Source organism: Coptis chinensis, chromosome 1, assembly GCF_015680905.1.
Source record: "Coptis chinensis isolate HL-2020 chromosome 1, ASM1568090v1, whole genome shotgun sequence".
In the NCBI taxonomy this organism is placed as follows: domain Eukaryota; kingdom Viridiplantae; phylum Streptophyta; class Magnoliopsida; order Ranunculales; family Ranunculaceae; genus Coptis; species Coptis chinensis.
Window position 1 is genome coordinate 60174395 of NC_141456.1, and position 24857 is coordinate 60199251.

At 39.5% G+C, this 24857-nt stretch overlaps 1 protein-coding gene and 2 long non-coding RNA genes across 4 annotated transcripts; 1 reads left to right on the forward strand and 2 right to left on the reverse strand.

Annotated features, from left to right (window-relative positions):
- Positions 1 to 1452: 1452 nt before the first annotated feature.
- On the forward strand, positions 1453 to 23966 carry ABCC9 (multidrug resistance-associated protein 9). Its single transcript, XM_086604234.1, has 11 exons — positions 1453 to 2022; positions 10541 to 12894; positions 13234 to 13320; positions 13435 to 14085; positions 20277 to 20441; positions 20599 to 20893; positions 21343 to 21557; positions 21829 to 22134; positions 22898 to 22961; positions 23178 to 23417; positions 23505 to 23966. Exons 1-11 carry the CDS (start codon positions 1995 to 1997, stop codon positions 23645 to 23647), a joined length of 4548 nt encoding a protein of 1515 aa, XP_086460360.1. The 5' UTR covers positions 1453 to 1994; the 3' UTR covers positions 23648 to 23966.
- Positions 9697 to 10734, reverse strand: LOC147524762 (uncharacterized). 2 transcript variants are annotated; one of them, XR_015220805.1, is made up of 4 exons: positions 10595 to 10734; positions 10408 to 10444; positions 10211 to 10308; positions 9697 to 10002 (listed from the first exon to the last, which is right to left on the reverse strand). It is a non-coding gene; the product is annotated as an uncharacterized LOC147524762 (long non-coding RNA). The 2 variants fall into 2 exon arrangements; XR_015220806.1 differs by having other exon boundaries at positions 9697 to 10014.
- On the reverse strand, positions 13464 to 15291 carry LOC147524763 (uncharacterized). The gene is made up of 2 exons (XR_015220799.1): positions 14767 to 15291; positions 13464 to 14065 (listed from the first exon to the last, which is right to left on the reverse strand). It is a non-coding gene; the product is annotated as an uncharacterized LOC147524763 (long non-coding RNA).
- Positions 23967 to 24857: the final 891 nt, after the last annotated feature.

A 24857-nucleotide genomic window follows, 5' to 3' on the forward strand; every position in this document is an offset into this window, starting at 1 on the left:
CACTTAGAATTGATCTCATCAGTATTCACTCTCCTCATCCCACAACGGATAGTAATGTATGTCTTTATGACTGTCATCAAGACTTGAGCTTCAGGTACGCATCACAGTAAATACTCATAACTCGCCTTCATGGCTCCCAAGTGACCTGAAGACCTAGATCTGACCTGACGCGAGAGAGCGGGAGGTGCGGGCACCTTGCTTATATAAAGAGGATGAGGAACTACGTCTGACCTGATTCAAGTCTCCTCCCAGCAGAGAGAACTTGATACGTAGGCAGTTCGTCCAAACGAACTCAGCCAAACCCAATCAAACAATCCTTTCTCCTCCAAATTGCCTACATCAGTAAGGTTAAACGAAATATAACATTTACAGAATCAATGCCACTTTTAGTGAAGAGATTGAAGTTTTAGCATGAGAGTGATGAAAATTGGAGTGTATGCTCCAACAAAAAAGACGAGCATTTTTTTTTGGGTGAATTGTTTTGGAATATGAGGAGTGTTAGTTTGAGAAGTAGGGGCACGTGATGCTTTCCACGTTAGTTTGTTCTCTATAGTTTGTTCAAAATTGTTTGTTCACGTAGAAAAACTCCGAAGTTATTAACAACTTATTACCATTTGTGACTCTTCAATTAGAGAGAGGGAAATAAGGCATCTGGCTCAACTTTAGGAACTACATTCTGTGGGGAGGCACGCCTCATTATATTAGTAGAGATGTGTTAGATAATTTCAGCCCAATTTCTAGGTGTGTCGTACACTCATGCCTATGTTCTCTCCCCGAGCCTCTTCTAATATTTATTGAATTTGTCTAGCTTATGAATAAATTGGTAATTTGACATGGTATTGAAGTTCATATTATAAGAGGTCTCGGGTTCAAGTCTTGCCAGGTGAAGTTGTACAAATCAAATAAAAAACTGTGCACCTGTGATTATTTCCAATTAATGTGTCCGGCTGAGGGATAGTGTTGAAATTATTCCACCCAAATTTCTAGTTGTATTCCATCTATGTTTTCTCCCCAAGCCTTGAATTGTGTGTTCATTTATTTTTATTTTTTTTGATAATTTTAATTTTATTGATGGTCAAGTGCAAAACACAATTACAAAAAGTGAGTGAGTTCCTCACGTACACTATAGGAAGAGAACTAAACATTTGTAGAATCACTCTACTCTTCAGGTCCCTCTAAAGGAGAATGGAAATTTGACTCTCAGTACGATAATTGGCACGCCCTTACTGCCTCGAGATACTATTCAGTGGTGTATTACATGTTTATCTAGGTGTGTTCCTTCAAAATATTTCTCCTCAGTGACCTACCTACAGCAAATCAATGTCTATACTATCCTAGAGCAATACATTTCCTTTTAATTTCCACGCAATTTCCTGAAGAAGAGGACAACGCTCTCTGAGCCCAAAAATCTTCCACAACTGCAAAGAATCCCCACAAACATAATTTCATCGCCGCCTATACATGCAAACAAAGTGCTCTAATAATGGAGAAGCGCATCTAATCTCATTTACGTCTCATCACTCATGAGTCACTTTTAGCTTAATATAACCTTGTCTTCTCACATGTTCTCACCTTCCTAATAAGCTAAAGGACACTAACTTGTGTTTAGAGAACCAGCCAAAATACCGTCCTTAGAAAAACCATCACGTGAAATCCTTTTCAAGCACAACTCTCTTTCTCTTCTCCGTACTTGACAAAATTTATGTGCAAACAAACACCATTCTATAATATAATGCTGTCATAATAATAATACTGTTATAACTCGAAGCCAACCTTGGATTACGTCTCCCTCCTCAAATTCCTTTCCCCATCAATAGTTTCATTCCTTCTTGTCCTCCCTGGTTATCCAATAGACTAAAGGTTCTCTCCCAACAACTTTCACTAACCATTATATGCACCAGCACAACGAACACTTTTAAGGCAGTTGCAGCATCATACTTGACAGTGCTAGTCGAAAGGATATCAAAGCGAGGAGGGAAGTTTTGTATGCAGACATGTTTGGCTCAAATAGTGTTCTATCAAGTAAGCTCAAACTTTACCTGCTGGTGTACCAGGATATACATATGCATTTTTCGAACTTTCCAACTTACTTAAAAAAATAGCCCAAAAAAGTATAAATGACCCGTTTAACAATCAAGTTCCTTGGAAGTGTAAGACACTCTTTCTTCTTTTGTTGTTGTTTTTGATTAAGTAGATGACAAGAAGTTATTTGAACAGGTTTATCGTTTTGGTTTTAGTAGCTTTGACACCCTCCCTTCATAACTTCCATTGTGAACAAAGTTTCTTTCTCTACTTATTTGAAGTTTGTTTTCAATTTGCTATGTTAACAAATGAAGTTCTTCTCTGTTTGATTCTGCTACATATTATCTCACTACTAGTGTGCTGCATGACTTGCGTTTTTCATGGTCTACAATGTTCTTATAGAGAAGTCCTTGTAAGTGGCTCATGTGCAAGTTGTTCAGGATAAGAAAAATGGATGCAAGAGTACTTAATAGTAATAATTTCGTTTACTTCAATATAGCTGTTCCATTGTGAAGGGCAGGATCAGATCCCAACCTCTTTCTCAAGGCTTGACCAGTAGGCCACTAGAAACCTTTAAGCCTAACGGGAGTCAGAAACTCGGAATAGTGGAATTCTGAAATGTTAAGAAAATGTGAAACAGAACCCCTTATGCATTATGCATTATTTCTCATCTTAGCCAAACTATGCAGTCTGAACTCTGAACTTAACTATCGAGTATCGACATCACTGCATATTCATGGTTGGCAGGGCACTAGGATATTTTCTCAAGTTAAAATATGGGCTTTACTGAACTTAACTGTGATGCGCAGTGACTGAACAAAAGATCCACGAAAAGTATGGACAGTGACATGAATCCAATTAGATCTAGGAGGTTGGACACAATCAATGGTACTGCCACCTGGATTGTTAAACTGTACCCGTGTTCTACTTCATGAATAACTAAGATTTTCAAAATCCAGTGCGTAAGGAGCATTTTTTTCACTGAATCTATCAGATATAGAACTATGTGAAAAGAATTGAACTCCATTTTTAAGTGTTAATAGTTAGACTCTGTAGGTAATCTGTATGTTGTGGACTATTTTATTCCAAAAAGACTGGATTATTATACTTGAAGAGTTGGCTTTATGCTATATAAAGTAACTGTGTGAATTTCCCAATTCCATGGGAGACGGACACAGCATCCAAAAGCCATTGGAGCTGCATGCTAAAAGGATAACTATGATTCTATTTCCCAACCAAACTGTACCTGCAATAGTTGGATTATACAATGAAGGGTCTCAAAAAGCAGGTAGACCAATCACGAGTATTTTGTTGTATGCAGATAAAAGAAAACAATAGAAGACAAGGATAGAATAAAAGGTAATAACCAAGTAGGATTAGATTAGGTCTGTCCTTAAGGAAAGATTTAAGCCCCCTTCCAATGGTGCGAGAAAAGGGCGGTGGCGTCTTTCTCCACGGGATTCAATGTCTTCCTCACAGGATTCAATGGACTTTGCACTAGAACAGACTACCCTCTAGAACAGCAATATAACTCTCTCTGGCGGCTGACAGGAAGAAGAGAAGAAGAATAGGTGTGAATCTCTGTTTATGAGAAGTGGGATGAAGACAGATAGAGTATTCACGATTTACGGTTTTCTCTTGAATTGGATTATTTGGTGTGTATATAGAAGGCGGAAAGACGACTTCTCTCTCGATATAGAGGCAGCAGCAGCACGACTTCTGGTATACACGAGTTCTCTCTCTCTCTCTCTCTATAAACACTACCCACTAGACAAAGCAGCCCAGCCCGGGAACCCGACGCGACGCGACTTCGGTCGGGCAGGGGTAATGCGATGTGGGCTTTGGGTGAGTCCTCCCTCCTAACACAAAAGCCTTTGTACCCTAAGGAAGCGGCACGCCCTTATGCTGAGGATCACCTCATATACCTCACTTGCTAGTGGTGATTCACCAATGTGGGACTAAACAACACACAAGTATTTTGAAATACTCATTAGAGATTCCAACAATCCCCCACTATTTCAAAATACTAATAGTCCCCCACTATTTTAGAATAGGATATTACAAAAGAAATGGGTTAACAAAATGCCAGAGAGAATCGAAAAAACAATGTATAAAGATATTGGTGCTTTTCGGGCTTGAACCAGTCATAGGGTAACATGTCTTATAATACGTGAAAGTGGTGGATTAAAAAATCTTTGAACCAACATTCCCTTGTAGTAAAATAGAGGACATGCACCCACATTGCTCTTTCATTATATATATTACTCGCGGTGTTGCTTTTTGGCCCTCATACGCTACTGTGTTATGTGAATGCTCTAGAGTACTTGCCTGAATACTCATAAGAACCAACCCAGTTCTACATTCACGTAGGTGGATATCCATCAAGTGTACATAGCAGTTAAAATACACTATCTCATAAAAATAATGGACTATGGATTCCATTAAGAGTAAAATAACTTATCATTTTCTCATTGCTATTCAAGTTATACAAAGTATACAATAATGATATCTAGTCATAGGGTGGGACGTCTCAAAGAAAGACAATAGCATACCAGAGCGACGAGGTGACTTGTTTTTCCCTTTGAACCTACTTCATGGGATCTCCAATCACATAGGTGGGGTTGCCGTCGTCGATTCGCGCCTATCTAAGGCAAAAGTCCCATCCCCTCGACGTATTAACCACTTGTCTCTGTTAAGTGGTTTTGTCGAGGATCGGCCAAATTTAACTCGACCTCACATAATCTAGAGCCACAACTCCATATTCAGTGATTTGCTTTATAGACCGTAGTCTCGGGCGAATATGCCCGCTTTTCCCATTATACAATTTGCTCTTTGCCTTTGCTATTCGCGGCCCGTGAATACAATGCATATGTACGGAGAGGGCGGTTTTGTACCAATAGGAAGATCGCCAAGAGGTTTCTAAGCCACTTTCGGCCTCAAGACTTGCTTTATCTAAAGCAATAAGCTCGGACTCCATGGTTAAACGAGCTATCAAGGTCCTTAGAAGATTTCCAAGCGACCGCACCTCCACCTAGGGTGAAAATATAACCACTAGTGGACTTGATATCATGAGAATCGGATATCCGGTTTGCATCACAATAACCCTATCACGGTGGAGTTTGTCTAAACCTTATGCCATAATTCATTGTTCCTCTCAAATTCTTGGCTGGTCTCTAAGGCACTCCAATGTTCCTGGCTAGGACAATGAGTGTATCTGCTTAGCCTGCTAACTGCATAAGCAATGTCAGGTCTAGTGCAATTCATCAAGTACATGAGACTACCAATAATTTAGGCAATCTAGACTGAAGGACACCATGTTGAGCATTTTTCTGAAGTTCACTATTTGCCTCATAAGGTGTCGACATAGGCTTACTATCATAAAAGTTAAACTTCTTCAAAAACTTCTCAACATAATGCTCTTGTGAAAGCATATAGCCATCACAGTTTCTGATGATTTTGATTCCAAGAATCACATCAGCTTCTCCCAAATTCTTCATTTCAAATTGGGAGGATAAAAACATCTTGGTGTTTCTCACAACATCAAGGCTAGGACTCATGATTAACATGTCATCCACATATAGACAGATAATCACATATGTATTCACATCAAAAGATTTAAAGTAAATATATTTATCAGTATCATTTATGTGATATCCATTAGACATCATGACACTGTCAAACTTTTCATGCCATTGTTTTGGCGCTTGTTTCAACCCATATAAAGACTTAACTAACTTGCATACCTTATGCTCATTCCCCGGTACTATCGTACCCTCGTCGCATCATATATATTTTTTTCATCAAGATCACCATTCAAAAAATGCGGTTTTTACATCCATTTGATGAATAAATAAATTATGAATAGCGACTAGAGCCATTAGAACTCTTATAGAAGAAATCCTGGATTACAGAGGCATAAGTATCAAAATAGTCGATGCCTTTTTGCGGGAGAATCCCTTGACTACAAGTCTAGCCTTGTATTTCTCAATGGAACCATCTAGTTTCAATTTCTTCAAAAAGAAATTGAAACTAGATGGTTCCATCGAGAAATACAAGGCTGGGACTTGTAGTCAAGGATCGAAAAAAGGCATCGACTATTTTGATACTTATGCTCCCCAGAGGTAGATCAACTATCTCCCATGTGTGATTAGCTATAATCGAATCTAGTTCGAGTGTATAGCATCCTTCCCGAAAGGAGCATCTCGAGAACCGATTTGCCTCATTATCGTCCACGGGATCATCATCAAGAAGAAATGTGTAAAAGTCATCACCAAAATTGGTGGATTTCTGTCTCTTTTACTCTTCCGAATTTCTTGTTGAGAAATTTCGGGGATATGTTGATTGTTGTTCACTAGGAGCAACCAACCTCTCAATGCCAATTTTCAAAGGAAACAAATTCTCAAAGAAATCAAGCATTTTTACTCTCTATAATAGTGTTAGCATCGACAAGGTTAATATTAGATTTTACTACTAAAATCTATATGCAACACTATTATGAGCATAACCAATGAACATACAATCAGCGGATTCTAGGTCCCAATTTTTCTCTTTTTAGGTTCATTCACAAGAACCTTAGCAAGACACCCCCACATTTTTAAGTATGTCGGGTTAGGTACATGACCTTTCCATAACTTCATATGGTGTCTTATTCCCTGTTTTCTTGTTGGGTATCCTATTCTCAGATATGGCAAGCAGATAGGATTGCTTCCCCCACAAGTTCGGGAAGCTCCGAACTTACAAGCATAGCATTCATCATCTCTTTTTAGTGTTCGTTTTTCCGTTTGGCTACTCCATTTAGACTCGAGGAGAGTATGGTGGAGTAGTCTCATGAATAATGTCACTCTTGTCACAAAAGTCCCGGAAGGGGTTAGACTCATATTCTCCACCCCTATCGGATCGAAGTCTCTTAATCTTACAGTTAAAGCCGGTTTTCAACTTCGACTTTGTACTTGAGAAACATCTCACCGCCTCATGCTTGTGTCTAAGTAAATATACCATGGTGTACCTAGAGAAGTCATCTATGAATGTAATATAATAAAACTTCCCCCCTACAGACATGGTACTTCCGAATTCACCCAAACTGTATGAATAAGAGTTAGTAATCCGGTTTTTATCTCTAGACACGGTTCTGCGGGGTTTCTTTCGTGGCTTTAGTCTCAAAGACATATCTCACATTTATCATTAGAAATATCGTAAATATCGGACAATAAAACCACATGCTTTCATCCTTTTCATATCTTGAACATTCACATCTCCTAGTCTACCATGCCATATATTAAAAGAGTCAAGCAAGTAAGCGTATGCATTCATTCTTATTAATAATAATGTTGTCAAGTACATTCAACATGAAAAGACCCTTTGTTATTACAATAACCTTTACCAACAAAACCCTCATTCTTTGTCGAACAAACTTGTCACTCTCAAAAGTCACCTTGGACTTGACTTTTCCCAAGGTGACATTGTAAATCGATTCTAACGAATCTCGGGAACATGAAGAACATTACTAAGTAAAAGGGTTTTCCCGAAGTTAACCGGAAGAACCTTGCCTGTTCCTTCAACAGGAACGGACCTAGAGTCACCCATATAGACCTTTTCATCTTTCACTAGTATGTAGTCCGAGAAGGTTTCAACATCACCACAAACGCATGGTGGCACCACCGGAATCTAGTACCCAGTTCCTCTTCCCGGTGGCTATGAACACTTGTGACACCAAAGAAGAACAATATCATCTCCCTCAACTAGATTAGCATTGGGAGGATAATCGGTGTCTTTCTTGTTATGACCGAAAAACCCTATGTCCGGGGTTTACCACAAACATAACAATTTCTATTGCGCACCACTCCCTTTTAAAAGAAGTGCCTTTGACCTTGAAATTCTTATTTTTGTTGTATACTTCCGGTTTTAGAGGTTTTGTTAGATTTTTGGGATTACCTTCAATGATATTGGCTTTACAATGGAATTCCTTAGACAACACCTCATCCCGAAGTCTTGTTCTTTTCCTCTATGTGAATGTGAATGATCACATCCCTCAAGAGTCATCGCTACGCTTAATGCTTCATACTATTTTTATAGTGTTTCCAAGACTGGGGAGTTTCTCAATCAAACATCCAAAGAACAAAGGTTTCGGGTAAATTAATACCCCGGTTTTCAAATCATTAATCAAGACATGAAAATCATGGATTTGAGACGTTACATCTCTATCCTCTCTCATATGGAACTTTAGAAAAGTCCCAATAGCATATTTCTGAGTACCAGCATCCTCTATTATGTATTTCTTGTTCAAACTCTCCCATATATCATGTGCATTCTTATTTGAACAATAAATATCAAAAATTTCATTGGACAAGGCCATGACGACATACCTTATTCCCATTGAGCCAAGCAGCTTGATTTCTTTCGAAATCATTAGAACCCTCCACGGGTGCTTTCGAAATCATTAGAACCCTCCACGGGTGCTGTATCAGTGAGATACTTTGCATAGTTGAGTACATCTAGGGCTGTGAACACCCTTTCTCTCCATCTCTTGAAGTGTGAACCGTTGAAGGATTCAATCTTTGACACATTAGGTAAGTTGCGAGCATTCAAGAGAGGTGCAAAGATCTCTCATGTAGGCTAAGTAACTTCCATGACTCGCATTGGTTTCTTTGATCGTGGTGGTGTCAACGGTGTAGACATCTTATTCTTTCCTTAAGATTGTTGTATGGAGATAAAAGAAAACAATAGAAGACAATGATGAGAATAAAAGGTAATAACCAAGGCGGATTATTAGTCGTCCCTTAAGGAAAGATTTCGCCCCTTCCAATGGTGCGTAAAGGCAACAAGTGGCGTCTTCCTCACGAGGATTTAATGGTTAATGAAGAGCGACTTTGCACTAGAAACGCACTACCCTCTAGAACGCAAGAATATAACTCTCTCCGGGCGAAGTGGGATGAAGCGGATAGAGTATTCACGATTTATGGTTTTCTGGTTTTGGGATCAGATAGAGTATTCACGATTTATGGTTTTCTCTTGAATTGGATTTAACTCTCTCTCTGTTCTATGAATAGAGAAGTGTTTATATAGAGTATGATCGGTTATCATAGACAATTGGTAATTCACTACCCACTAGGCAAACAGCCCAAGTCCGACCCGACTTGGGGCGGGCGGGTGCATGCGTGTGTGGCTTTGGGTGAGTCCTCCCTCCAAGCCTGACCCGACTTGGGGCGGGCGGGCGCATGCGTGTGTGGCTTTGGGTGAGTCCTCCCTCCTAACATAAAAGCCTTTGTACCCTAAGGGCACGCCCTTATGCTAGAGGATCACCTCATATACCTCACTTGCTAGTGGTGATTCACCAATGTGGGACTAAACAACACACAAGTATTTTGAAATACTCATTAGAGATTCCAACATATTTTACTTATAAGCAGGGTACATATCATCTACTTAGAGGTTTCAGAACTCATTTGCCATCTCTGACAGCCTTATCTTGATGTGTTGCAGTAGGGTAAATGAACAATGTGTTCCAGGCAAGCCTAAATGCACTCATTTATGCATGTGTTTAAGATTATAGTCAGACAGAACTTTTCCACTTTCGTTCTTTTGCGTTTCTGGAAATCCTCAGGCTTTGGATATTAGACAATCACGGTAGCTATCAGATTGTTAAATAATGTTAACAATTTCGAAGCAAGCTATGACTTAATGCTGAACCGAAACATACAATTACCTTATATATTTAAATCAAGAAAAACTCGGTCTGGAATATGGTAAAAACATTATTGCTGAGAACAGGTGATAAGGTAACTGAAAAGTTCTACAAGATAAGTTCTTGGGGACGCTTCATTGAGTGGAAGATGGGAAGTAATGATGGATATACTTCTTAGAAATAATATCCTCTTATGTGTGGTAACAAGCTTCTTCAGAAGGTGTTTTCGAAACCTGGGTTCTGAGCATCATTGCTGGAATGTCTCCATCTGACCATGGCCCTCCTTCCTAGTAACTTACCTGCGATAAAAACTATACACAGAACACAGTAAGTAGCAGTTGTTCCTTTGCCTAGTACCTCAATCCTAGCTATCAAATTGATGATCAGTTGCTTACTTTGCATATCTATTTTAGACTCTTAGCTATTTAATATTAAATGCTATATACCTATAGTCTCCAGTACATGCGCTGTTTCAGTATTTCAAATATGAGAAAAGAAGTAAATTACCAGACTAAGTTTCCATTGGCTGAAAGTTATGTATACGAGTACAGCCGTCTGAGGATGGAAAGACATTAGACCATACTCTGAAATTTAAATATCATCATCTGGAATCAAATTTGACGCACTGTTAGATAACAAGGCACACTTGCTACAACTATGCAAGTTACATTCTTGTAGAGCAATGACTTTGGTTAGAAGCCCACCTGGTGCTCCTTTTTGTACCAAACATTGACTTCATCTCTGCACGTAGGAGTTAACAGTAGATGAAGTTTGACATTAGTTTACTCATATTTTTTCTTGAAAAGTCACCAAGTAAAATTTCTTGTTTAATTGCAGATTTTGAATTTCTTCAGTATTTGGCCTTGAAAGAAGGGTTGCAGCTTAGCTCACCATGTTTCTGGGAGGAATTCAGCATAGTTATCCAGATTGGATTCATCGGAAGCTTATTTATCCACTTCATATGGAATACATTGTGCACATCTTGCACGCAAAGATCAAAAACTGCAGATAGAGGGGCACAAAAGTACTCTGTCAATGTAAACCTTGGGATTAGTTATAAAGCCAACATAACCTGCTCTACTTTTTTAGCAGCGAACCATTTTATCTTGTTTCTGATGCTGCTGAACAGAATTGAGACCCTTTGCATGAACAGAACCTCAGCTCTTGTGGAAGAAACCTTGCAAGTAACCTCATGGATCATCACACTGATTGCAGTTTCTAATCTCCGTAACTCAGGCTCCTCAAAGCTTCCATGGATTCTAAGAGCCTGGTTAATGTGCAGTTTCTTACTGTCTGTTATCCGCATAGCTTTTGATACCCACTACATATTTATTGACCATAGGCCTCCAGCAGTAAGGGACTGTGCTGACATCCTAAGCTTTCTCGCCACCAGCTACCTGCTGGGGATCTCGATCAGAGGGATCACAGGCATTGTCTTTTCCGATAATGACATCACACAGCCACTTGTCAGCAACACAGCTGAAAAACATGCAGAGATCAAAAGAAATTGTCCGTATGGAAATGCTACACTTTTCCAGCTACTCACGTTCTCTTGGCTAAACCCATTGTTTGCAGTAGGAATAACTAAATCACTAGATCAAAATGAGGTCCCAGACGTTGATATCAAGGACTCTGCTGCATATCTTTCCCGCTCGTTTGATGACTATCTAAATTGTGTGAGAGAGAAAGACGGCAACGCAAATCCTTCCATCTACAAGGCAATTTTTCTGTTTATTCGGAAGAAGGCAGCAATAAATGCATTATTTGCAGTAACAAGTGCTGCAGCATCATACGTTGGCCCATATTTGATTGATGACTTGGTGAAGTTTCTGAGTGGGAAGAAGAACCAAAGCATAGAGAGTGGGTACCTTCTTGCTCTAGCCTTCTTGAGTGCCAAAATGGTTGAAGTGATTGCTCAGAGACAATGGATCTTTGGAGCTCGCCAGCTAGGACTTCGCATGAGAGCAGCACTTATATCCCACATATACCGGAAAGGGCTCCACTTGTCAAGCCAGTCCCGCCAAAGCCACACCAGTGGAGAAATCATTAACTATATGAGTGTGGATGTCCAACGAATTTCAGACTTCATATGGTACATGAACACGATGTGGATGTTACCAGTACAAATTTCCCTAGCAATCTTTATTTTAAGTAAAAACTTGGGTCTTGGTGCATTGGCAGGACTGGCAGCAACACTATTGGTCATGGCTTGCAATATACCCATTACGAGGATTCAGAAAACATTCCAGTCCAAGATCATGGAGGCCAAGGACAACCGAATGAAGGCCACATCAGAGGTTCTTCGCAATATGAAGACCCTGAAACTTCAAGCATGGGATATTCAGTACCTCCACAAGCTTGAAAGCTTGAGAAAGATAGAGTACAATTGGTTATGGAAGTCACTGAGGCTATCAGCAATCTCAGCTTTTATCTTCTGGGGATGCCCCACATTCATCTCAGTTGTAACCTTTGGGGCATGTATTTGGCTTGGTATCCCCCTCACAGCTGGGAGTGTCCTATCTGCATTGGCAACATTTCAAATGTTACAAGATCCAATATTCAATCTACCCGACCTACTGTCAGTGATTGCGCAGTCTAAAGTTTCAATGGATCGAGTTGCATCTTACCTCCAAAAAGATGAAATTCAATCGGATGCTGTCATGTTTGTTCCAAAAGATTGCTCGGAATTTGATATAGAGATTGAGAATGGAATATTTAGCTGGGATCCAGAATCAACAAGACCAACTGTAGAAAGAATCAATTTAACAGTGAAGAGGGGAATGAAAGTGGCAATTTGTGGAACTGTTGGATCAGGCAAGTCTAGTCTTCTATCATGCATACTTGGGGAGATCCCAAAGCTATCAGGAGTAGTGAAGCTTAGTGGGACAAAAGCCTATGTTCCCCAGTCTCCGTGGATAATGACGGGAAATGTAAGAGATAATATATTATTCGGAAATCACTATGACAGTGCCAAATATGACACAACAGTTGAAGCCTGTGCTTTGAAAAAGGATTTTGAGCTATTCTCTTGCGGTGATCTAACAGAGATTGGAGAAAGAGGGATTAATATGAGTGGAGGACAGAAGCAAAGGATACAAATCGCGCGCGCAGTGTACCAGGACGCTGATATTTATCTCCTTGATGACCCTTTCAGTGCAGTTGATGCTCATACAGGCACCCAACTATTTGAGGTCAGTATTTATATTCTACCATTGGTTGATTTGTGGGCATCATGATACTCAAGTCAATAATACATTTAAGAAAACGCCCACTATCTACGCTGTGGACGAAAAATTTCCTATGTTGTTGCAAGGTGGATGGGATCATCCAACTGTAACTACTAACTCACACATGAAGCAGACTGGTTAAGTGATCTACGAGAGAACTAAGTTCAACAAGTTATCAAAGCAGACTTCCATATGAGTCCTTCAAACTTGGTTTCAAAATGCTAATCTCTACTCATTTATTGCTACAAGCTTGCAATCCGAAAAAGTTTTTACTAATGTGACTCTGTTGTAAATTTTCTGCAGGAATGCCTGCTGGGAATTCTCAGAAACAAGACCATCATTTACGTTACACATCAAGTGGAGTTTCTTCCTGCAGCTGATCTCATTCTGGTAATCATAATGCAGAATGAATTTCTTATTTTAATTCTTGAACTCCTTAGGAAAACATTTTCAACTTTGATTATTCAAAACTTGGTACAAGAAAGTAAGCCATTGGTATAACAGGTGATGCAAAATGGAAGAGTTGCACAGGCTGGAAAGTTTGAAGAACTTTTAAAGCAGAATATAGGATTTGAAGTGTTAGTTGGGGCACACAATGAAGCTCTGGAATCAGTACTCACAGTTGAAAATACAAGTAGAATATCGCAAACACCAATATCAGACAGCGAAGCTGATTCAGACGCCACCACAAATATAGAACTTCTAAATAGTAAACAAGACTCCAAACATAATCTCTCTCCTGAAATAAGTAACAAAGGAGGAAGATTGACACAAGATGAAGAAAGAGAGAAAGGAAGTATTGGAAGAGATGTTTACTTGGCATACCTGACTGCAGTGCGAGGTGGACTACTGGTCCCCTTCATTATCTTAGCACAGTTACTCTTCCAATTGTTACAAATAGGCAGCAATATTTGGATGGCATGGGCTTCTCCACTTTCAACAGGGTCTGAGCCAGAAATGGGGATGAGTTACCTTTTCCTCGTGTACATACTACTTTCTGTAGGCAGCTCACTCTGTGTACTGGTGCGTGCAACACTAATTGCAGTAGTTGGCATTCTGACATCACAAAAGTTCTTCACAAGTATGCTTCACAGCGTGCTCAGAGCTCCAATGTCTTTCTTTGATTCAACACCAACTGGAAGGATCTTAAATCGGGTACGTCAGACAAAACTTAGTTCTGCATATATGTATGTCATAGATTCATATAATTTTTATTAAGCTCTTACTAGGAAGTAGCAGAGAGATGTCCACTGAATGGTAAATATAGTACCATATGAATTGTATAATAGTGAGGAAATGTTATATCATAAAACACCATGGTTAAATAAACATTATCCATGTTACCCGAGGGGATGTAGATTATGAGTAGTCACTAGAATTTGAACTAATATATAGTAATTGCATTCAGAACCTTGAAAGAAACATCAAGCGACCACAGGGAACACCAATTGAATTAATTATTTGTACTAATCTTCTTTTCTGAAAGGCAAGGCATGAACTGATGAACTGATGAGAAAGAAGTAAATGCACAGTTATAGTACACGAGAAGCTAAGTAAACAAGTATATTGGCAGCCAAGCCTCTAACAACCACTTGCACAAGTTGCCTAGAAACAACACAATGATGACATCTCCACTACATTAGCCAAACCGAGGTAGACCTCAGTTGAAAATTCAAATCCTAGTAACTACTCATAATATACATGCAGATTCCAGAATGATAACAAACGTACAGTCAAACAATTTTCAGGCATAAATGACGTAAATGCACTTTCTTCTAATCTACGTTAACTTTAGCGAACATTATAGATATAGAAGAAAGGGTCAGAAAAATCTACCTCAAATATTTGAATCTTTTGTTTAAACTTTCCACCTCCAATTCTGTAAGGCAGTAATCTGGCTTTGAAAAGGCCAACCTGTAGAAAATAAGAAATAAGGATACTGATTGAGCAGGATCTTCACATGTGTGCGTGATGCAGTACAGATTATGGCTGAAGAATACTTGGAGGAGTATGATGGGATCGTCAAAGTATGAGAGGTCTGAGTTGTACGAGCGTGGGGTGCGCTCAGTTTGCCTTGATACAAGCGCAGGTCGCGCTCAAAGCTAGCGAATGTTACAGTAGATCGAGCGCATGGTCGCGCGCTCTGGGCTTTATCACGGGCTTTACACGAATAATTGATAGTTTTGTTTATTTTTTTAGGATTAGTTCGGGAAGTTCACCCCTTGTTTAGTTTAGGGTTAAGACGCCCTATTTAAAGGCTTAGGAGGATTGTGATAACATTATTCATTGATTTTATAAAGTTATTTCATCATTTCTTGGTTAAAGAGCAATTCTTTTGAATGCTTGTGAGCTAATGCACTTAATATTATATTAGTTGGTATCAGACTCAGCTACGATCTAAATATGTCTCGTCAAGCAGCAAGAGGATGTGGTAGACCTCAGAGAGAAGCTTATCTGGACGATGTGTATGCTCGTTACCGCATGGCCGAACTTTCAAGGTAGGTAGCAACGCTAGCTCGCCAGGTCGAGGCCCTTAATCTGCAACTCGACCAACCACAAAGACCGTGAACCACAGCACGTGGAGGACGATCTGGAGGCAGAGGATAACAATCCCTTTGTCGTTTTGGAGGAGGATGATAATTTTCCGCATGTTCCGCAACACAGAGAGAACAGACGCTGGGAATCGGGTTTGAAAATTGATTTGCCTGAGTTTCATGGCAGCTTACAGCCGGACAATCTAATTGATTGGCTCGGGACTGTGGAGGAGGTTATGGAGTTCAAAGAGGTGCCAGACGACAAACAGGTGGCGTTTGTGCATGGCAACTCGTTTTCGTGGTCGTGCTATGGCTTGGTGGCAATAGTTGAAAGCAACTCGTCACCGAAGAGGTAAATCTAAAATCGTTGATTTGGGGAAACTTAAAAAATATCTCCGTGCCAATTTTTTACCATTCAATTATACGCATGAACTATATCAACGCTTTTAGAACTTGCGTCAAGGTGCAAAATCTGTGGATGACTATACCAAAGATTTTTATCAATTATTGTCTCGTGTAGATTTGACAGAGTCTGATGATAAGTTGGTGGCCCGTTATATTAGGGGTTTCCGTTCTAACTTGCAGGATGCCTTGAACCTGTTTGATGTTTTTTCAGTCTTTGAGACTCATCAGCGTGCCTTAATTCTGGAAAAACAACAGAACCGTAGGAGTAGTGGTCCTGTTCTCCCGTACTCCTAATGTTCCTATCACTAGGTCGCAGGGTCCAGAAGCTCTAGGTCGTGGCACTAATGCGGTTAAGTGTTTTCGTTGTGGTGAGATGGGTCATTATGCTAACCGATGTTCCAAACTGCCTGCTCCTGGTAAGATTTTGTTTGCCGAGAATGAGGATATTGATGAGGATCCTGTGGGTAGTTTTCTGGGGGCTCCCATTTTTTATGTGGGTTTGGATGACAGTCCGGAAGAACTAGTCATTGGTGACAGGGGTGAACTTTTAGTGGTGTGCCGACTGTGTTTTACTCCTAAGGAGATTGAGGGTGATGGTTGGCTCCGCAACCATATTTTCCAGTCGACTTGTACCATTCTAGAGAAGGTCTGTAAGCTGGTTATTGATTCGGGTAGCTGTGAGAATATCATCTCTTCTGAAGCAGTTCGTAAGCTTAACTTGGCCACTGAGAAACATCCGACGCCTTATTCTCTCTATTGGCTGAAGAAAGACATAGAGATAACAGTGACTAAACATTGTTTGGTTTCTTTTTCTATTGGTTCTAAGTATGTTGATAAAGTGTGGTGTGATGTTGTTATTATGGATGCTTGCCATTTGTTATTGGGTCGCCCCTGGCAATTTGATCGGCGAGTTGCTCATGATGGTTGGAAGAATACTCATAGTTTTCAGTTTGAGGGTGTTAAAATTGTGTTAATACCAATTCAGGAGCCTGTGCCCACAACCTCACCCGAGCCAAAGTCTTCTTGTTTGGCTTTGCGCAGTTTTGAGACCGAAATGCTTGGTGCTAGTCACGTGTTTATTTTAATGTGTGAACCTAACACACCACAGATTGCAGTGCCAGTGTGTGTGCAGGGATTGTTACAAGAGCTCTCGGACCTTTTTCCGGCTGAGTTACCGGCTGGTTTGCCTCCTATGAAGGATATACAACACCAAATCGATTTGGTTCCTGATTCTAAAATCCCAAATCGTCAGCATTATCGGATGAGTCCGAAAGAGCATGCTGAGTTACAACGATAGGTTACTGATTTGCTTGATTAAGGTTTTATTCGGGAAAGTTTAAGCCCATGTGCGGTTCCTACTTTGTTAGTTCCCAAGAAGGATGGATCTTGGCGTATGTGTGTTGACAGTCGGGCTATTAATAAGATCACTACCAAATACCGATTTCCTATTCCAAGGTTAGATGATCTTCTCGATCAGTTACATGGTGCTGTCGTCTTTACCAAGCTTGATTTAAAATCGGGTTATTATCATATTCGAATCCGAATTGGTGATGAGTGGAAGACCGCCTTTAAAACTAAAGAGGGCCTATATGAGTGGTTGGTCATGCCATTTGGTCTCTCTAATGCACCCAGTACTTTCATGCGAGTCATGAACCAGGTGTTGAAGCCATTTTTGGGCAAGTGTGTGGTGGTTTACTTCGATAACATCTTAATTTACAGCAAGGATACCACATCTCATCTCCAGGATCTCCAGGCGGTGTTGTCTGTCTTACGCCAAGCTCAGCTCTTTGCTACTGCTGCCAAATACATTTTCTGTACTGACTCAGTTCTGTTTTTGGGTTATGTGGTTTCGGCCGCAGGTATCTCTGTGTATATGTCTAAGGTCGAGGCAGTTCGCTCCTGGCCTAGCCCGACGACCTTAACTGAAGCTCGTAGTTTTCATGGGTTTGCTTCTTTTTATCACCGCTTTGTTCCTCATTTTAGTACTATCACTACTCCTATTACTGATTGTTTGCGTGGTAGTAAGTTTCTTTGGTCTCAGGCAGCTGAAGAGAGTTTTCAGTTTCTCAAGACTAAGCTTATTTCAGCACCAATTCTTAAACTGTCGGATTTTTCATCTCCCTTTGAAGTGTGTACTGATGCTTCTAAAGTTAGTATTGGGGTCGTTTCTTAGTCGAGATACTCACCACCCTCGCCGCTTATTTCAGGTGAGAAACTCTCGGTCGCGAAAACGTAACTACAGTGCTTATGAGTTAGAATTTTATGTCGTTGTTCAGACCCTTAAACATTGGCGTCATTATTTGATTCACTCCGAATTTCTCCTTTATACTAATCATGAAGCACTTAAGCATATTGGTAACCAAGATAACGTCAGTGCCCGTCAACTGCGCTGGTCTAGTTATTTACAGGATTTTACCATTGTCTTGCGCCACAAATTTGGGGTTCAAAATCGTGTGGCGGATGCTTTTAGCAGGCGTTCTTTGTTGTTGGTGTCCTTGCGCACTTCGGTTTTTGGGTTTGACTATTTTCCTGAGATGTACACTAGTGATCCCTAGTTTTCACTTGTTCTGACTGATATACAGGAGGGTCAGTTATCTGAGTTTTCTCTACAGGAGGGGTTTTTGTTTAAGGGTAAGCACCTTTGTGTTTCTGCCTGCAGTCTTCGTCTTCGCCTCATCACTGAATTCAATAATGAGGGCCACTTTGGGTGTGACAAGACACTACGGCTTGTCTCTGAGTCTTATTTTTGGCTGGGCCTTAGCACAAATGTTCACAAATTTGTTGCTCGTTGACATATTTGCCAAGTCTCAAAAGGCCATGCTACTAATGCAGGGTTATATATGCCTTTACCTGTTCCGAGTCGTCCTTGGTGTGATATCAATATGGACTTTGTTCTTGGTCTTCCTCGTACTCAACGGGGTCATGACTCTATTTTTGCGGTGGTGGATCGGTTCTCTAAGATGGCGCATTTCATTGTGTGCAAGAAAACTACCGATGCTGTCAGTGTTTCACAGTTATTCTTTCACGAGGTTTATCGATTATATGGTTTGCCTACCTTTATTGTTTCTGATCGGGATACTCGTTTCCTTAGTCATTTTTGGCGTTGTTTATGGAAGATGATGCATACTGAGTTGAAATTTAGTACTGCCTATCATCCACAGACGGATGGCCAGACAGAGGTTGTTAACAGGTCCTTGGGTAATCTGTTACGTTATTTGGTGGGTACTAAGATCAAGCAGTAGGATTCTCATCTTTCTCAAGCCAAGTTTGCCTTTAACCGTTCGGTTAATCGGAGTTCTGGGTATAGTCCCTTCCAGGTTCTCTATGGATTTAATCCCGCGCGTTAATCGATCCGGGCGCCTATTCCCGGTTTTCTGACCTATTCATTCGACTGCTTCTGAGATTGCTCAGCACCTTCAGGATACTCATGCTACTGTTTGTCAGAAGTTAATAGAGTCAAATGCAAAGTACAAGGATACGGTTGATCGCCATCGTCGTGATATTCATTTTGAGGTGGGTGATTTTGTCTGGGCTGTACTTACTAAAGACCAATTTTCCATTGGTGACTATAATAAATTGAAGCATCGCAAGATTGGTCCTGTGGAGGTGATTGAAAAGATTAACGCTAATGCCTATCGCCTTCGTTTGCCTAGTCATATCCGGACGTCAGATGTCTTCAATGTTCAACATCTCATTCCATTCTGTGGTGATTCGTCTGACGATGAGGATGTTTTAAATTTGAGGACGAATTCCTTCCAACCAAGGGGGAATGATGCAGTACAGATTATGGCTGAAGAATACTTGGAGGAATATGATGGGATCGTCAAAGTATGAGAGGTTTCTCTGAGTAGTACGAGCGCGGGGTGCGCTCAGTTTGCCTTGATACAAGCGTAGGTCACACTCAAAGCTAACGAATGTTACAGTAGATCGAGCGCATGGTGCGCTCAGTTTTGCCGTCATATAAGCGCGGGTCGCGCTCTGGGATTTATCATGGGCTTTACACGAATAATTGATAATTTTGTTTATTTTTGGTAGGATTAGTTCGGGAAAGTCATCGCTTGTTTAGTTTAGGGTTAGGACGCCTATTTAAAGGCTTAGGAGGATTGTGATAACATTATTCATTGATTTTATAAAGTTATTTCATCGTTTCTTGGTTAAAAAGCGATTCTTTTGATTGTTTGTGAGCTAACGCACTTAGTATTACATTAGTGCGTCTACATGCATGTAGGTCTACTGATATAGATATACATCCATTGCTATGCGCATAGGCATATGTGTTCTAACTCTTCAAGCTCATCGAAGTATAAGAAAATCAAAACAATTTTCTGCATAGTGTATGGACATACTTTTTTCATCTATAGGACAAAAACTCCGAGCACTTACAAATATTATTCATCTAAATGGCAGACATCTACAGACCAAAGTGTGATGGACATGGAAATAGCTAACAAAGTAGGTTGGTGTGCCTTCTCAATAATACGAATTCTGGGTACCATCGGCGTCATGTCTCAATGTGCATGGCAAGTGTTCGCCATTTTTGTTCCAGTGACTGCAGTGTGCGTATGGTACCAGGTAGGTTCTTCTCCCAATTGTTATGGTCTTTCTTTCTCCCAATTGGTGGGGGAAATAAGCACATTTTATACATGTAACAAATTGGTGGGTTTGATTTTATGTGGCGTTTACTGTGTCATTTTAAATTTGAATCTAAACTTGGTGGCCACAACTACAGCGATATTACACACCAACTGCTAGAGAACTTGCTCGCTTGGATGGAATTCAAAGGGCTCCCATTCTTCATCACTTTGCAGAATCGCTTTCAGGAGCTGCTACAATCCGAGCCTTCGATCACGAATGCCGGTTCATCAATACAAATTTGGGACTCATCGATAACCACTCAAGACCATGGTTTCACAGTGTGTCAGCTATGGAATGGCTTTCTTTTAGACTGAACCTCCTATCAAACTTTGTGTTTGCTTTCTCACTGATTCTGCTTGTGAGCCTCCCTGAAGGAGTAATCAACCCAAGTAAGGATCGTTAAGTTTTAAACTTTTAAATTTTGGACTTCCTATTGCAACAATTTAAGAATATCTCTACACTATATGATAGCTCAATTTTAAGATTTTAGAACTACCTCCCTACGTTTATTTAAATTACATCTCTCCTATTTATTAATTACAATTGGCTCCCTGATCTCTATTAAAATTGAACCACCTCTTTCTTCAATAATTTTAGGATAGTCTTCTTAATTTAAAAGCTAAAATTTATGTATAGGAATTGTATATCTTCCCCATTTTAAGAAAATTGTTTCTCATTTCCTAGTGAGAGATTCACAAAAAATTGTTTCTCTTTAGTTTTTTTTAACAATTTTCATTTTAGTTCTTTACAACTTGGCGAACTCATGCGTAGCACAACACATGCTAGTTTATAATTTAATGGGTGGAGCAAGAATTTAATGGGCATGGAAACTTCACAGGCATTGCAGGGTTGGCAGTAACATATGGACTGAGTTTGAATGTGCAACAAGCCTCTGTTATATGGAACATATGCAATGCAGAGAATAAAATGATCTCCGTGGAGAGGATATTACAATATTCAAAAATTAAAAGTGAAGCCTCTCTGGTGATTGACGAAAATAGGCCACCAAACAACTGGCCAGAGTGTGGGAGAATATGCTTCCAAAACTTGCAGGTAAAACTTCCAAATCATAAATCTCTATGATTCAATTTTGAAGTTGCAGAAAAAGAAAAACAAACATGGATTTCAATGGGACGTAAAATCAATAAGAGAAGAAATAGATGTCGGATTTGGTCTTTCAAATGCTAGATTTTATAGGAGAGATAATGCCAAGACAATTGGTTGATTTTCTAGGATTAGCCACCAACATTCTTTTTTCTTTTCTCTCTTTTCTTTTTCTGTTTCACTCCTGCTCTGTAAAACGTATATTGTTATTATGTTACAGATCCGATATGCTGAACACCTTCCATCTGTCTTAAAAAACATTACTTGCACGTTTCCGGGAAGGAAGAAGGTTGGAGTAGTTGGAAGAACAGGAAGTGGGAAGTCGACACTCATACAAGCAATATTCCGAATCGTGGAACCCAGGGAAGGAAGCATCACAATTGATAATGTAGACATTTGCAAGATTGGCCTCCATGACTTGAGATCCAAGCTTAGCATTATCCCTCAGGACCCAACTTTGTTCGAAGGAACAGTGAGAGGAAACCTTGACCCACTTGAGCAATACTCTGACGGTGAAATATGGAAGGTACAACTATAACCTATTGACACCAGTTAGGGAGAACGCTTATATTCTGTTTTTCTCTTGACATTTCACCCAGATTTCACCCATAACTTTAATAATTGTTTTCCCAGAAAAAAAGATCTATGAGTTCCAGGTAGAAATGTAGAATAGCAAACCAAAAAGCTCTACAAATAAAAAAACGGGTAACTTGAAAATCCTAGTGTATGTGCATTGTATTCGTCCATACATAAGTAAATGGAAGTTTCTACTTACATAAATAACAATGTAAACAAGGTTTATATGTCCTGTTAAGATGAACTTTTCCAGGACTAAAATCTTGATCTACTTTAAAAGAAGAAGTGCACAGTCCAATATATCAAACTGTATGTGGGTGTCCATTGGTGGGGAAAGGATTTTTAGAACTTTGCATTTGCATAATTGCATGAGACTACACATATATCAATATTTACTACACCGTACCTTTAAAGAGAAAGTCATGAAAAGAATATCAACATATAGAGTTTGAGACAATGTAGAATCTGAAATATGATTATGATATCTAAATAAAAAGGACTAAAATGATTATAAATTATTTTCAATAAGCTAATCACAGAGACGATATTTGTGCTGCCACATACTAAATTCCTGAGTGGATAAGAAACATAATTCTTTCCAAAACTAAATCATCAATATTATTTATCTAGTTCAAGTTTTTATTCCTATGCGGCAGAAAATTTCCTAAATAATTTCTCAGAGTTTATTACTGAAGAAGTTCTTTATTTTTCAGGCTTTGGATAAATGTCAACTTGGAGATGTAGTGCGTGCGAAGGAAGAGAAGTTGAACTCAGCAGGTAAACTCATCGACTACCACAAGTGTTAACTGGATACCTCTTTTCACTTGGTTTTATTTTTTCTTTCTCTACTGGTAAAGAAGGAGAAAGAAGGAGGAATGGCAAACAAGGGATCATAACACAAACATCACTACTTCCGCCATACTTGTGCCATCCCTTCAAAATGTGCTTCTTCCTCTTTTCAAGTTTTCTTAGTGATATACATGTATTTTACAGTGGTTGAAAATGGAGAAAACTGGAGCATGGGTCAGAGGCAGCTTTTTTGCCTTGGAAGAGCCTTGTTAAAGAAAAGCAGTGTTCTTGTTCTGGATGAAGCAACAGCCTCAGTTGACTCAGCAACTGATGGAGTGATACAGAAGATCATAAGTCAGGAGTTCAATGACCGTACCGTTATCACCATAGCTCACAGAGTTCATACAGTTATAGACAGTGATTTTGTCCTGGTCCTTAGTGAAGGTAAGAATTTCGAATTGATGAAAAACCGAAAGAATCTGCGCAAAATGGCAGAGAAATTTATATTTATAGTCTTTGATCAATTTGCAGGAAGAGTAGTCGAATACGACACACCAGCTAGGCTACTGGAAAGAGAGAATTCATTTTTCTCAAAGCTTATACGGGAATATTCTTTGAGGTCACATAGTTATAACAACTTGAACCACTTACAGCATGCAAATGGTGTTTCTTAGAACTCTGAGCTTCTCAGACCATACTATGAAAGAGATCATTGATCAGGAAAAAAAAAGTGACAACACCTCCAGCATTGAGCTTTTGCATATCTCAAACGATGTCATTACAAATGAGTTAACTAAGATGAGTAGTATCCCAGTCTTGATTCTCCTATATAACACCAAAAACGATACTGACTCTTTTTTCTACGTCAGTGCTTTCTAAGAATTTTATCTTTGTCATAGAGAGAAGTGGAGTATTTCTAGAAGCTGGTTCTAATTTGTGTTTTATTGTAATGCATATTTAAAACATCAAAACTCAAACTTATTTTCAGCACAATTACAGTACAGACAAATTGTTGAATAGCTTTATATATACGGATTATGGAATGAAACGCCTCAAGAGAATATGGCCCAGCAGAAAATACTGCGAAGTGGACTGGGCGTAGTTCTGGAACTGTTTTGTTGTTGGACAACCGAACGAAACTGAATAGACTGAACTAGGGGTGGGCAATGGGCTGGGTCGGGCTAGCTCGGCCCTAAACATTTAAAGCCTCTCAGTTATTAGGGTCGGGTCAGCCCGGCCCTAAAGTCCCTATAGGGCCGGGTCATAAGTCTAAATTTCAAGCCCTGACTCTATCCTAAGCCCTCTTTAACAGTTTAGGACCGGGTCGGGCCAGGCCTATATATTTTCTTCTTTTTACTACATCAGTTTTAAAACTCATTTATATTACAAAAAAAATTCAAAGATTTGCAAACTCAAAGTCACACTACTTTGAAATTTAAATAACAACCAATCTAGTAATAATTCTTGATAAGTCTAACAATTTAAAATGCATATCCACAATCTAATAAACTGAAGACATGTAGACTCACATTTATATTTCAAAATTACGGTTAAAATCACGAGAAGACACATTTTGGAATGAGCTTTCACCGACATAAACCGTTATTTTTTGTACTCAAATCTCACCAAAATTACATTTAACATTGAAGAACACAAAGACAAATAAGAGTATGGAATGAGTTTTTACTGACGTCAATATATTTTTCATTAAAGGCTAGTGCCCAGTGCTCATTATTATTCTTCATTACTAGGTTAGACGGGGAGTTGTGAGGTGTACGTGAGTTGTGAGATAGAAACAATTAGGTTTACAAGTTTTTATGATATAAGACAAGTTATTAAAAGTACCCATACGATAAGTGATAAATTACAAAAGACAGTGTTATT